The sequence below is a fragment of the Aspergillus wentii genome, assembly GCF_001890725.1.
Source record: "Aspergillus wentii DTO 134E9 unplaced genomic scaffold ASPWEscaffold_3, whole genome shotgun sequence".
In the NCBI taxonomy this organism is placed as follows: Eukaryota; Fungi; Ascomycota; class Eurotiomycetes; order Eurotiales; family Aspergillaceae; genus Aspergillus; species Aspergillus wentii.
This window is the reverse complement of record NW_024467834.1, coordinates 145419-159533: the sequence shown is the minus strand read 5'-3', so window position 1 is coordinate 159533 and position 14115 is coordinate 145419. Positions and strand designations below refer to the sequence as shown.

Here is a 14115-nt window from a genome sequence, read left to right as displayed (position 1 = left end):
CTACCTCCCACGGTTCATCCGCGAACGCATCATGCCCGACATGTTGATCCCAGCTATATCCAACAACCCAAACAAAATCCAGCTCGATCGGCTGGGCCATGTCTACTTTGAACATCCTGATCTTGACATTTTCCGAAATTTTGCCAAGGATTTTGGATTTATCGAGGCGAGGAGAACGGCGGATAAGATATATTACCGTGGATACGGCAAAGATCCGTACGTTTATGTAGCGATGAAGAGCAAAGATGGGAAGCCGAGGTTTCGGGGTCCGGCGTTTGTTGCTCGCTCACAGGCCGAGTTCGAGAAAGCGGCCAAGCTGGCTGGGTTTAGTCCTCGCGATCTAGATGAGGCGCCTGGTGGAGGGAAGATGATCACGTTCAATCGGCCAGATGATACCTTCTTCCATGTTATATACGGGCAGGAAGAGCGTACTGTCGAATCGCAAGAGCCAACTGGTACACATGAGCAACAAGGCCCCTTTAACACGGCCTTTGAGAAACCACGAAAGGGTTCGTCTATCCTCCATTTCATTCACCAACTCTTCTAACAAGACAGGCAAATTCCAACGCTACCATCCCGGGCCAGCCCTCGTCCACAAAATCGGCCACTTCGGCTACGTCGTCCCCGACTTTGACCGCGAATTAGCCTGGTACACAGACAACTTCAACTTCGTCCCCTCCGACATCCTCTACCACTGGGACTTTTCCAACATTGACGTCCTCACATTCATGCATCTCGATCTGGGGAAGGAATATTCCGACCACCACGTCTTCTTCATGCAGCGGGCTGAACCACACGTTAAGAAAACCTTTCTCCACCACACCTCGTACGAGGTTACAGACTTTGACACGCAGCTTATCGGCCACGACTGGCTAGCGAGGCAGGGGTGGAAGAGTATCTGGGGCGTAGGGAGACACGTGCTTGGAAGCCAGATATTTGACTATTGGGCTGATCCGAGCGGATTCAAGATCGAACATTATGCTGATGGGGATTTGGTGAATGAGGATACGCCTACGGAGAGGGATTTAGTTGGGCCATTTTCTGTTTGGGGACCGGAGGTGCCTGGTGATTTTAAAGAAAAGGGAGCATGATGATGGTTGATTGACTAGATGAGATGAGAATACAAATGCAGATGGTTACTCGACAAGACCAACAATTCTACCAGAGACATTCATCGGACCGTGTTTCGTGTATCCAACCCCTAGGTCCTTCACAATCCGGATATCTTCCAATTCAGTGTTATGCAAGTCCACATCAAACCGTCTCACGAACGCAGCAATAGTCGTGTAGAGTTCGAAATACGCCAGACTGCTCATTAGCTGGCATTTATCAGAGAGTAGGGGATAGCATACTTCAATCCCAGACACATCCTACTTCCACGAGTAAACGAGACGATGAACCGACTGAGATGCTCGCCCTTTTCTGCTGCTTCGATCCAGCGATCGGGGTTGAAGGCTTCGGGGTCGGGGAAGACGGTGGGGTTTCGGTGGACGAAGTAGGAGATTGTGCTCATGGGGGTCTGGCTATTAGTTTACGAAGAATAGTAAAGGGGGTAACATACTCCAGGTGGAATGGTGTAGTTCTGATACTGCAATGCTTCCGTTGGAGCCACACGGGGGAGACGAATAATGACTCCATATGAAAGACGGAGGGATTCATTGACAACGCCAGTCTATTTATTAGTATAGGTACGCTAAGACATGGATGTACATACCAAGTAGGGCAGTCTCTCCAATTCAGGCCACGTAACCGGACTAGTTGGAGTCGGCATGACCTGTTTCAACTCATCTCGGAGTCTACTTCGCATCGCCGGATCTCTCGAAAGATAGAACGACATGACAGTCAAAGCCCGAGAAGTCGTCTCCGTACCGGCAGATAACAGAATCAAACTCTCATCTTTGAGTCGAGTGGCTGTCTTTTCTTCAGCAGGCACGTCTGGGTCGGTCAGTCTGTCAAAGATGGTCTGCTGTGATGATTTAGCATGACTCTTTTCTTCGTGCGCGGACAGCGTCGCATGCATATTCGTCTGCATTTGAGCCAGATTCGGTCTTCCTGGTTGGAATTTACACGCCAGCCACAGAGGAGCAATCTCCAAAAGGCGCGGCAGGAAAGGGAAGAAGCGGTTGATATGGAACCAAGCAGTAATGTCGTTTACTGTGTTTCTCACGGTGCTGTTGTAGTCTTTGTGGGAGAGATAGTCCCAGCTTCGGCCATAGCAGTACTGCGTGATGACATCTGCTGTTAAGCCTGCAAAGGCTGCATCGAGCTCGACAATAGATTTGTCTTTGTAAGCTTCCTCCAGACGGTCCATCAGCTTGTCTACCTTGGACTGAACGAGCGGTGCCAGGTCGAGGATGGATTTCTTGGAAAAGAAGTTATTCAGAAGAGCCCGTCGAAAGCGGTGATGACCATGACTGATGGTGGAGACCATGGATGTGTCTGCCATGAAAGAAGAGACGAACTTGGGATCTTTCTCTCGAATGCGACTGCTGGAGGCGTATATCTCATCGTAGTAGGAGGGATCGTTGATGTGTATTTCTCGTGGATTGATTCGGACAATTGGGCCTGAGGGATTAGTATGACGTGCATGTATGGACGTAGATGTGGAATACCATATTTCTCATGCATCTTTTCAATCTCCCAGATGAACATTCCATTGCGGATGATATCGTGGTAGAACTCGTATAGATGGGTGATGGCCGTGAGTTTGGGGCCAGGGAATTTGCTCAGAGGATGGAAATAGAGACGATAGATGCTCTTGACTGCCAGATAGACGATGAGGCTGGCCAGAAGCCAGGGATAGTAGTCGGACAACATGTTGGGTCTGATGGTTCGTACAAGACAGGATGATGGGGAAATATATAGCATGAACCTTACTATGGTTCATAGGGGGAAATGTATCCGTCTATATGCATGGCATACCCATCCTTATCTCAAAATAGGGAATAGTAATTACCCCTCCATGATGATACAGTCAATAGCATGCATGTCATACATTGTGATGAACACGCCAAGTAGCAAAGATACCCCTCCGTGATGCATCAATCACGGTGGAGCAATTATATTATGCATCCATCATAGGCGACGACAAGCCGATCGACAGTGTCTGTCTGGTCTGGACTGCTCTAGTATATTTTAAACTGCATTAAACAGCATAACGGCGCTGCACGTACTTTTCCCATGACGAATAATCCCTGCTTGCCGCTGTCATATGTTTCAGCAGGGATGCCCAAATTACCTGCAGAAAGAGGGGAACCTTGATTCTATCATCTATCGTATTATCATTCATTATTTAGTCCATCGCACGAATATCAGTATACATGACTCTATCGCTACCCCTCAGTTCAACACCATGCAGTCCAATGCCTGTCCACCTGCCACGATAGGCACCATCTCCGTCTCGTCCGTCGTCACGTCCAGCACCGCCGGTCCCTCGCTCTGCAGTAACCACTGGATGCAACTGGGCAGTTCCCTGGCCGTCGTGCATCGTATCCCCCGAATCCCCACGCTGTTCGCCAGCATCACGAAATCCGGGTTCTGCTGGTGCACAAAACACACCCGGCCATTGTAAGCTGCTTTCTGCATCTGTGCTACCATCTCCTGTTGCCCGTTATTGAATATGATGGTCTTGACGGCGATATTATACTGTGCTGCCGTGGAGAATTCCTGCAGTGACATGCCCAGCGAGGCATCCCCGTCGATGTTCACCACCATCTTGTCTGGATTGGCTAATTTGGCACCAATCGCGGATGGAAGACCGAAGCCCATCGTTCCCAGACCCCCCGAGGTGACCATGCTATGCGAACGATGCCATTGGAGGAAGCGAGCCGCCCACATTTGATGCTGGCCCACGCCGGTGGTGACGATGGTCTGCTGATCGAGCGATTGCAGCTGGCGGTCTAATTCGATCACAATCTGCTGGGGGAGACAGTGTGTGCCTTTATTCGTGGGAATGCTGGGGAAGTGGGTGTGTTTCCAGTAGCGGATCTGATTGAACCAGGCTGTTCGTTTATTATCATCGTGTACGCGAGAGAGAAGGATAGGCAGCGTCTCGGCCAGATCACCAACCACCGTCTCGTCCGCTGTGATCACCTTCCCTGCTGTTTCAAGACTGATATCGAACTGAACTATTCCTCCAGTCGCCCGGTGTGCAGCCTCTCTAGCCTTGGGTGCGTATCCGCCTGCATTTCCCACGGCTCTTTCATCTAGTCTGGCGCCCAGTGCAATGACAAGATCGGCATTCTGGATAGCATAGTTGGCGTACGGTGTTCCGTGCGTTCCAACCATTTGCAAAGCCTCATCGCGAGTCTCGTCGAAACAACCAAGGCCGAGTAGAGTCGTGGTGACGGGAATGTGCGCTTTGTCAACTAGACTAGCTAGAAGGGATGGTCCATTACTGGCATTCAGCACTCCCTGGCCAGCGCAGATAACGGGTCGTTCAGCGGTATTGACAAGGTCCGCAATACGGTCGATGGTGTCGTGCAAATTGACAATGCCGTTTGGACTACCCACTCTGGAGTGAACCTCCTTGCAGAGAGATGGCTGTAGTATATCAGGTATATAGACCGCTTCTCCGATATTCTTGGGAACGGCTACCAAGACAGGCCCAGGTCGTTTATCCCTCGCAATCCTGAACGCTTCATCGATAGAACCAGGCAGATCATGAATATTATTAACACAGACACTCCACTTGGTGCATGGCTTGCTCAACGCCGCCACGTCGATCTCTTGAAAGGCCCTGGTGCCCTGGACAGACGTGGAAACCTGACCACAAAATACCACCATCGGCGTTCCATCCAGGAGGGCGTCCAGCATAGGAGTCACGACATTCGAAGTGCCAGGGCCAGAGGTGACGAGGACAACGCCCGGTTTGCCACTTGCTCTGGCATATCCCTCGGCCATGTGGCCAGCGCCTTGTTCATGGTGGGAGAGGATGAAGTCGATTTTGGATTTGTAGATCCCGTCGAACAGAGGAAGAGCAGCACCACCGGGGTATCCGACTGTCTGGTTAGGATATGAAGTTCAATAAGGAGGGGACATACAGATATGCTTGATGCCATGAGCGTAGAGAAGTTCCCGAAGGACGTCTTTTCCAAGGAGACCAGCGAGATCTTTGGTCTGCATTGTTAGTTTTATGAGTTGAGTTACTGAGGTATTGATTGAGTTATTGATACTGCTATTCCGGACTATTTATGGCCATCATTACTGATTATAGTGTCTTTATCTCTGTCACTCTACATTGCCTGGTATGCACTGAGTTACACTATGTAACACTGCACTATTGACAATGTGTCACGCTCACTGCCGTTCTAAATATTCCTTTCTGCTGTATCCATTCAAGCATACATATGCAAATGCCCTTGCTTCAATTCAAGACATGTCCAAGAGTCTTATCATCCAATAATGTAAAACACCTCATACAGCAACGACCACAACAACATCATCACGGGTTATTATAAGTGATATGAGGAATCTTGTACTCCCTCGACATCATTTCCGAGCCGCACTATCACATTCTACAAACTGGAATGCAGCTTATATGTCCGACAATCGGATGATGATGAATGATGCACAGTTGATGCTATTGGAATGGACACACCGTATAAAGACATACTAACCCTCACTGGTAATCTGCATCACCATCACCATCAACATGAACCACATCCACCAATACTCCGTCTTCAGCGCCCTCATGCACGGACTGGCCTCGGATGGCACCACTCTCTCGCACATTCTCAAAGATACCAATCACGGCATCGGCACCGCCTGCGGCATCAACGGCGAGATCATCATCCTCGACGGCAAGGTGTACCACTTCACCTCCAAAGATGAATTGCGCATGCTCACGCCCTCCGACACGACGCCCCTCATCGTCGCCACCGACTTCCAGCCCACCATGACCAAGTCGCTCTCCACTCTCTCCATGGCTTCTCTCCAGGAAGCCTTGTATCCCTACCTCCCTTCCAGACAGAACAACTTCATCTCCCTCCGTCTCGACGGCACTTTTACGCACATCACCTACCGCGTCGTCAATCCGCAGCTCGCTCCCAAAGAGCCGCTCATGCAAGTCGCTCGTCGGCAGACGGTCAAATCATACCATGATATCAAGGGGAGTGTGTTTGGGTTCTACTCGCCTCCGTATACGAATGGTTTCAGCATGGCGGGTTTCCACATACACTTCCTCTCGGATGATCGGAAAGCAGGAGGCCATGTTTTGGATTTTGATGCTGAGAAGATCACGCTCAAGGCTGCGGTGGGTACGCATTTGCATCTTGAGCTGCCAGGTGGTGAGGAGTTTAATGAGGAGCCGATTCAGCCTTCTATCGCGGAGGACTTGCCTTTGGTGCAGAGATAGGAATATAAATGGTGAATTAGTGATTAGACTAGTATACATATGTCTAGTTTAGTTGCCCTTGATAATCTCATCTGCAATCTTCTCCGCCAGCATATCTATTCCAGTTAGCATCTCATCCATAAGAAAGAAAGAAAGACTCACAAACTGTCGACTGAGGATGTCCCGGCGGCAAGAAAGGAAACGCACTCGCATCGACAACCCTCAACCCCTCCACCCCAAACACCTTCGCCTGGCTATCAACAACCGCCATCTCGTCTCCCTTCTTGCCCATCTTACACGTACACCCCGCATGCCACAGCGTCATGATGTTATCCTTGATGAACTCAAGAATCTCCTGATCGGACTGCGTCTTCGTGCCGGGATAGTACTCCTCGCCGATGACGACGGGGGCCATCTCCTTGCTCTGGAAGGCAGAGCGGATGCGCTTGAACATCGCCACGGCCATTTCCTGGTCTGCCTTGTCGCTGAGCCAATTGAGGTTGATGATGGGGAGGTCATTGGTGTCGGAGGATTTGAGGGTGACGTTGCCACGGGATAGAGGCGCGACGAGGACGCCGAGGATGGAAGCGTATTGGTAGCCATCTTTGGGCTGGGTCGGGAGGAGGTTGGAGAAGTTGCCGATGTATCCTGCGCCGGAGATGTACTGTTTTCATTAGATATGGTCATTTATTTCTGTAGAAGGAGATGTACCTCAGCTTCAGGCCAGTCGTCGGCGAACTTGGCCAGGTCAGTCTTGGTCTGTTGGGAAAAGGCAGAGCGAAGCGAATCTGGGATCTTCTCCCAGGCAAGATAATCAGCAACAGGGTTCGTGAGAGGACCAGACTTGGTGGTGACAGAGCTGAGGAACTGGCCAGCCGCAGCAAGGAGATTCGTGGCGGTGGTGGTGAGAGTCGGCACCTGCACCCGATACGAAGGCGCAAAGAACGGATGATCCCACAGATTCTGGCCAACCCCAGGGAGGTTATTCACGACCTCAATGTTCTGCTCCTTGAGCACATCGGCCGGACCAACACCAGACACCATCAGCAGCTGCGGAGACTGGAAGGCACCCGCAGAGACGATCACCTCCTTGGACGCTGTTAGAGTGAAGCTACTCCATCCACTCTGCACCTCCACGCCCGTCGCCTTCTTCCCCTCGAAGATGATCTTCTTCGCCAGCGTGTTCGTGTATGTCTTCAAACTGTCCGGCTTGATATCAATCAAAAATGACGACTGCGAACTACTCCTTGTCTCGTCCTTCGGGTTGATCGTCGATGAGCAGAACTGTGCCCCCATCAGCTCACCCGAGTTGAAATCCTCCTTGTCCTTGATACCAATCGCGTTCATCCCCTTTCGCATCCAGGTGGAGAAGGGCATCGCGTAGTTGGAGTAGGACACTTCGAGCGGTCCGCCCTTGGGGTCGAAGGCGCTCTCGTCGTATCCGGTTGTCGCATTCTGGAACCGCAGCTTGGTGTCGGGGGGCGTGAAGTGGACGCTCTTCTTGTAGTAGGGCAGGGTCTGGTCGAACTCGTAGCTGTCATCGTCGACTTCTTTGGCCCATTGTGACATGGATTCTTTCGTGGGTCTGGATGGTCAGTATCTATCCTATAGTAGGAAACACAAGACATACCGTTGGTAGATCATAAAGTTGAGAGCCGAGCTAGACTGTCAGTATAGACATATATACCATATATAGAAGACTTACGATCCACCCAGACACTTTCCCCGCGCATAGTGGATCGCCCGGTTACTCGCACCCGGTTGTCCCTCGGTGACGAATCCCCAGTCGATGCCAGCTTTGGTCTCAGGGTCTGATCCAACAGGCAGCACGTCCGCAGCAGGGACGGCAGCGACGGATTCAAACTCATAAGTCCCGCCCGCTTCGACCAGCGCCACCTTGAAGGACTGCTGGGCGAGGCGTGTGGCCATTACATTTCCTCCGGTGCCACCACCAACGACGATGTAGTCGAATGTCTCATCGCGACGGTCGAGATGGGAGATGGGGTCTTCACCACCAGGAGAACCAGAGCCAGTCACGGCCCCTAGAGCCAGAGACTGAAAGGCGAGAGAAAGTGTCAACGCTCTCAACATGTTGTCTGTAGAAGATTCGACAATGGTGTTGGATAGGTGTTTCAGGGGGCGTACGGTATATAAGCATGACTGGATTAACCTCAAATATGCGTCATATAGAACCTCGGATAATTGATTCAGGAACACTGCGATCCTCTGCGTACCTGCAGCCCATGATTGAGCGACTCAATATTGAGATGTTTAGCATTCCCAGTATAGTTGTTCAGCCGACCGAATCAGATGGCATCATTGGGACATTTTGTGGGACGCATTGCCTTTTCGGGAGTAAATGATGCCGATCACCACCGTTATTCAGACACCGTGAAACGGCCAGAAATGATGACGGAAGCTTGCATCTCCCATTTATGGGCTTTTTCAATTCTTATAATTGATGGTTCATCTTCATGTGGCTTATCTGGTTGTCAGTCGATCTGCCGACCCAAGAACGTGCAGTATGTCGATCTTTCTGGACGGATTCTGATAAATATATCTGGAATTGTTCTAAGTAGATCTATATCAAACATTCCTATTTCATGATGCTCGATCTGTTCGTGACACATGTTGGTTCCATCAGGGTTTTTTGCACTGACTATCTACAATGAACGCTAAGAATAGCCCCGTTCCACAATGGCTTGCCTACTATGACATTCCTTGGATATACTTGCAAATCATCATAGCATCAATGATAGTCTATAGTTAAACATTATACCATAATTATTAGACATTATATAGTGGATGGCCATTGCCGTCATCATTCATAGCCCCCCGCATTCCACACATCATGATATCCCTTTATCACACTCACCTTGTGACTCGGGGTTAGACAGTGATAGCCTTCTTACGCACTCTCCATCACAAACTTGGTGTTTTGGATTCCTCGCTTGCGCTGAACATGGCAGATCCTGCATCCCCAGATAAAAAGCACAAAGTAGAGGATTCTAACACATGTCAGAGCTGATACTGCAGAAATCAAAGGAGACTTACGCTGAGAGAAGAATCACAATCGTCGCAAAAGCCTCGACTCGGACCAGTTTCTTTTCGTCACCCTTGCCGTAGCTTGATGGTCGCCTAAAGTCATAATAATGCTCCAGCTCGTAGATGTACCAGACAGACGTGCATGCTTGAGCGGCACAAGCGAGGAAGTCAAAGGTGATGCTCGCACCCGGGTGGACGGCGCAGTTGAAGATGACAACAACGAGAATGAAGATGCTGGACCATGCGAATCCGTAGGCTGCCTGTTGTCGAAGATAGACTATTAGAACTGGAATCTAATGGCAGAGTAGAGGGCCTACCGTTCCCAGGTTACTGCAGGCGAGTGACGCCGTAGGCCCATCCCCATATGCTATTCCACCGTCCTGCTGTTGGGGATAGCCCCAGGCAAAGCAGATGAGGCCGATGAGGGAGAACAGGACTGTCACAAAGCGCACTGACAGAAAGGATAGCCATCGCTTGTGTGGCCGGGGGACTGCCTCGATGCACCAGGCGGGTGTGGTTTGCTCGTAGAAATTGGATGGCATTATGGATAAAAGATTTAGACGTGTCGATTAAATATTTTGGTTTGTAAAGGATGAAGGTACCTGTGATATTTCTTAAATATCTTGTACAATCATCAACACAGCCTCGGGATCAACGCCAAGGTCTCGGCAGACGTAGATATAGTTATTTCCGTATACGAGGAACCAACAGATCCGGCTGATCCAGCGAATTATCTGTCATTCTTTTTGCGGAGAAAACCCTGCGCTGGCCCTCATCTTGGTCAGAACCAAAAGGATATCAGTGATCTCCATCGAATAATGGGTTGAAGGGAGTCAACTTCCATCTGGCACAGGCTGTGCAGCACTTCGGACCTACATGTGGGGCATTCGACTCTCTTTAGATCATCAACAGGCATAAGTATCTTATGGAATTATTCTACATAACAGTCTATGCAATAGGAACTGGGTAAGGCTATCAGTTAGCGGTGAGTGATGCAGTTATTTTAGTCATGCTGTTTAGATCGATGTAGGTGCTGAGGTGCCTGCTGTGAATCCCTTTATTTGTCTCCAGTAAATACAAAACACTATTTCCGCCGGACTTATTTGAAGAGTGTCTATGGTCGGTTGGAAGGCCAGCAAAAAAAATTGAGGTACATGCCATTGTCACTTATTTCAAGCCTACTATCAAGTTAATTAAAACCATAGCGTCTACGATATTTCACTACTCTGGTTTAAAATGTTGTTTCTCAAGGCACGGGAGTTTTCAAGATGATTAATTTGCGTCCTGATGACATTGCATAAAGCTAGAGAGTGAAGCAACATTTGCAAAACCATGCCCTGGTTGCCTATTTAGAAAGACAAGCAAGTAGAATATTAGGACATGAAGAGAAATAAAATAGAAAATAAAAACAAAACGACATAAATACTGAGACGGTTTCAAATAAGCATATGATTACTTTTCATAAAGAATCCAGGAGTTTGAAATCAATCACAGCGTTAACAGATCATGCCTTCCATGCCATCGGGCCAGTGCCCTTGACCATTTAACCTCTGCACGCTACAGAGCTACTGTTGGAGGAATCCTAACGTGGGCCGATTAACATCCAAACAGAGACAGGCAAATGAAATGGGAAAAGGGTAGACTCACAATCTTAGGCCAGACAATAGCACCCTTGCTGCAGCAGAGGCGATCACGGCTATCGCAAGTGTCATGATCTAGTGCTTGTGAGTAAGTTGACTGGGTAGACAGATTGTGCTGCTCACCTTTGCCGCATCGAGTTCCAGCTATGTTTGGCACAACATAGCCAGTGCAGCAAAAACAGCCGGGAGGACTGAATTGCCTCTTGTCTAGATCTCCTTCATCCGGAGACGCCTCGGCAACAGAAAGGCTGGTGAATGCGAAGAGGGCAAGAAGAATTCGGAAATGCATCGTTGAGGGGTGGTTGGTGATGGACTACAATACTGATCAGTGATTTTGGTGAACAATAATCATCACGAAGCGTCAGTTGATGTAGACCAAACAGACTGATTTTAAATAAACCCAGCCGGAGTCTAGAATATTGAGCTGCAAAACCGGCCCTTGGAAGATCATCCAAGCCATGGCTTTGCATCATGGATACCTCACCCACCACTGCGAAAACAGCCTAGGCCGTGCTTCATATTGGTAACCTATACTATGTCTAGCACTGGGATGAGCGACGGATTCAGTTAGCCTCAAGCTCTGATTGCTATTAGGCACGATCTACAAGTCGAGCATCCTCAGTGTAGGTTGTTTTGCGGTTCATAAAATTCTGTCAGACTGCAGGACCCGAAAAGAAAAGGGTCTATACTAGGCCCAGGCATAATTGCCAACGAAAGAGTTGATTCATCTGTTGTCGAAAAAGAACGATAAAATGGATATAATAAGATAGCTAGCAGAGGATAGCCATGGCAGAGTCAGTTCCATGGGCCGATGGTGAAGAGTGAATAAAAGCCCATCACGAAGAACACGTTTGTGGTCTCGATCGGACATTCAACGTGGCCAGTCCATAAATAAACATTACAGAAACACGAATCATTGATCTGAACAAGCCTTGGGCTCGATCTAGATCGGTGGCGGAGACTGAACAATCATCGATTGTCTGGCTCGGATTTCCGCGGTTTGGATTCAGCTCGGGGAACAACCGCCAGAGGTGAATAAAACAACTAAATTCATAGAATATTGGCCTGGCAATCTCGATATAATCATATATGCCAATCCCTGGTCCTAATTGCCAGACAAACAGTTTGCGACAAAGCACGGCGATCCAACAACGATGCCATCTACTTTTGGTCGCCAGCTTGCCGCGCTGGGACTGTTGATATTTCTATCAAGAGGTTTTCCAGCACGGCAAGCAGACAGCATTGGCCACGTGGATTTCCAAACGGACTCGTTGGGCCCCATTGATGCCGTTTACACCTGGGTCAACGGATCTGATCCGACCTGGAAGAGCAAGAGGGACTATTGGCATCAGCTCTGGATTCAGGAACAGGATGGACTGTCTCCGAATATCACCAACAGGCAGAGCGCAGACAGAAACGATCAAGGCGATGGTGCCGCCGACGAGAATCATTTCCGAGACAACGACGAGCTGCGCTATTCCGTGCGCTCTGTCGAGCAATATGCGCCCTGGATCCGCCGCATCTACATTGTCACCAACGGCCAGGTGCCCTCCTGGTTAGACGCCGACAGTCCTCGGATCCAAATTGTCCGCCATTCGGACATCTTTCAGAATACGTCGCATTTGCCTGTCTTCTCTTCCTCCGCCATTGAAAGCAACCTCGACCGAATCCCCGGTCTCAGTGATTATTTTCTCTACTTTAACGACGATGTCTTTCTGGGTGCACCCGTCTCGCTAGATGACTTTATCACGCCGGCTGGGGTGCAGAACATCCACCTGTCCCACCCGGTTCCACTCGGAGATGATGCATATCCGGAGTATTGGTCCAAAGACCGCCTTACGCCAAAGAGCCCCGACGAGTTCGAGGACTACGGCTTTGTGGATGATGGGCAGGGGGGAGTAAAAACTGAACAGCTGTTAGGGAAAGCAGTTATCTCCTCGCTATGTGAGCAGGACACAGAGATCCCGCAGTCTTTCCTTGACGAGATCTGGGCATCAAACAGGACAGCACCGGACAACAGCAAGCAGATCAAAACTGTCGCACTACTGGATGCAATCTCGCAATGCCCCAAGGACCATGACTTGGTAGCCGATGCCATCCGCTCCGTCATCAAGGCATTCAACGGGCGATTCCAGCAATCGAAACACCTCCGGAGAGTCCCGTCGCACATGCCGCATATGATCAACAAGCACGTCTTGACCGAGCTGAAATGGATGTTTCCCGAGGAATTCCAGCTCAACTCAGCGCACCGGTTTCGACACCCGCATGATCTACAGGTGGGCTTTGCCTATTTCAACTATCTAGTCAATCGACCGTATTTCTTGTCTTCTAAACTGTCTGCGATGCGGGATCAACACCTTGCCCTTGGCCGAGAAGGTAATCTTCGAGCTCTCGCGGATGTTCTGTGTACACAAAGCGACCCAATCGGGTTTTATGAATCTATTCAAAAGTGTCTTCAGCATCGCCTCGCGCCGACCAACTCGGAAACAACGGTAGCCATGTTTGCCCAGGACGTCGAATATTGCATCAATACGGTAACGTTACCACCTGACGTACAGAGAAAGGGATATAGACTGAAGATGGGAACCGATGTGACCTTTCACATGCTGGGAGATGACAATGAGACCACCCTGTCCCAGCTGCAGTCGACGAGAAACCGACCAACCAAATTCATCTGCCTTAATGACGACATGAAGAGTCCATCGCTCGATGTGAGACGGGCGTTTATCCAGTTACTGCAAGACCTGTGGCCAGTTCCCTCCAGCTTCGAGAAAGACGTCGGCGCACTCTTGAGCAAAACACAAACCTCTGCCTATCAGGTGTCTGTTATAATGCTGTGCCTTTATGGGTTCATCGTGCTACTCTGTTTGTTGCGGCCTGCGCAAGAAGACTTGATACTAGCTCGGGTGTATAATTAAGGATTAGTTTTGATCCCAAGTCTTGTTCCATATGCAAGAACATCCATGTTAAGTGGCATTAATTATGACCGGATGAGATCCCCGCAAACCAAGGGCCAGCGAGCCATGGTAAACGAGCACATGAAGCTATCAGGTATGACCCAGACTTACAAGAGTGCCGGATCCAGGAAACTCTAAG

General features: G+C 49.6%; 8 protein-coding genes across 8 annotated transcripts; 3 read left to right on the top strand and 5 right to left on the bottom strand.

Moving 5' to 3' along the window:
- Positions 1-346: 346 nt before the first annotated feature.
- On the top strand, positions 347-1250 carry ASPWEDRAFT_37910 (uncharacterized protein; the record flags this gene model as incomplete). The annotated part of the gene is made up of 2 exons (XM_040834787.1): positions 347-509; positions 556-1250. Coding segments are annotated over 2 exons (699 nt in total), but the record flags the coding sequence as incomplete, so codon positions are not given.
- ASPWEDRAFT_107650 (putative cytochrome P450 oxygenase) lies at positions 1137-2817 on the bottom strand (the record flags this gene model as incomplete). Its single annotated transcript, XM_040827905.1, has 5 exons — positions 1137-1308; positions 1353-1519; positions 1562-1672; positions 1715-2565; positions 2613-2817. The coding sequence occupies 5 exons, from the start codon at positions 2815-2817 to the stop codon at positions 1137-1139; spliced, it is 1506 nt and encodes a 501-aa protein (XP_040690019.1).
- A 522-nt stretch (positions 2818-3339) lies between these two features.
- ASPWEDRAFT_49867 (thiamine pyrophosphate-binding protein) lies at positions 3340-5124 on the bottom strand (the record flags this gene model as incomplete). The annotated part of the gene is made up of 2 exons (XM_040837341.1): positions 3340-5000; positions 5043-5124. The coding sequence occupies 2 exons, from the start codon at positions 5122-5124 to the stop codon at positions 3340-3342; spliced, it is 1743 nt and encodes a 580-aa protein (XP_040690018.1).
- Positions 5125-5653: 529 nt separating this feature from the next.
- ASPWEDRAFT_108628 (acetolactate decarboxylase) lies at positions 5654-6355 on the top strand (the record flags this gene model as incomplete). Its single annotated transcript, XM_040828010.1, has 1 exon — positions 5654-6355. One exon carries the CDS (start codon positions 5654-5656, stop codon positions 6353-6355), a length of 702 nt encoding a protein of 233 aa, XP_040690017.1.
- Positions 6356-6403: 48 nt separating this feature from the next.
- ASPWEDRAFT_169869 (GMC family oxidoreductase) lies at positions 6404-8425 on the bottom strand (the record flags this gene model as incomplete). Its single annotated transcript, XM_040830531.1, has 5 exons — positions 6404-6450; positions 6497-6998; positions 7046-7919; positions 7965-7994; positions 8040-8425. 5 exons carry the CDS (start codon positions 8423-8425, stop codon positions 6404-6406), a joined length of 1839 nt encoding a protein of 612 aa, XP_040690016.1.
- Positions 8426-8932: 507 nt separating this feature from the next.
- Positions 8933-9944, bottom strand: ASPWEDRAFT_37909 (uncharacterized protein). The gene is given in 4 exon segments (XM_040834786.1): positions 8933-9061; positions 9076-9342; positions 9389-9639; positions 9697-9944. The coding sequence occupies 3 exon segments, from the start codon at positions 9919-9921 to the stop codon at positions 9243-9245; spliced, it is 576 nt and encodes a 191-aa protein (XP_040690015.1). The 5' UTR covers positions 9922-9944; the 3' UTR covers positions 8933-9061; positions 9076-9242.
- Positions 9945-10922: 978 nt separating this feature from the next.
- ASPWEDRAFT_169867 (uncharacterized protein) lies at positions 10923-11308 on the bottom strand (the record flags this gene model as incomplete). Its single annotated transcript, XM_040830530.1, has 3 exons — positions 10923-10961; positions 11027-11094; positions 11143-11308. The coding sequence occupies 3 exons, from the start codon at positions 11306-11308 to the stop codon at positions 10923-10925; spliced, it is 273 nt and encodes a 90-aa protein (XP_040690014.1).
- Positions 11309-12052: 744 nt separating this feature from the next.
- ASPWEDRAFT_404636 (stealth family protein) lies at positions 12053-14082 on the top strand. Its single transcript, XM_040835325.1, has one exon. It carries the CDS (start codon positions 12174-12176, stop codon positions 13935-13937), a length of 1764 nt encoding a protein of 587 aa, XP_040690013.1. The 5' UTR covers positions 12053-12173; the 3' UTR covers positions 13938-14082.
- The last annotated feature ends 33 nt before the right edge of the window (positions 14083-14115 follow it).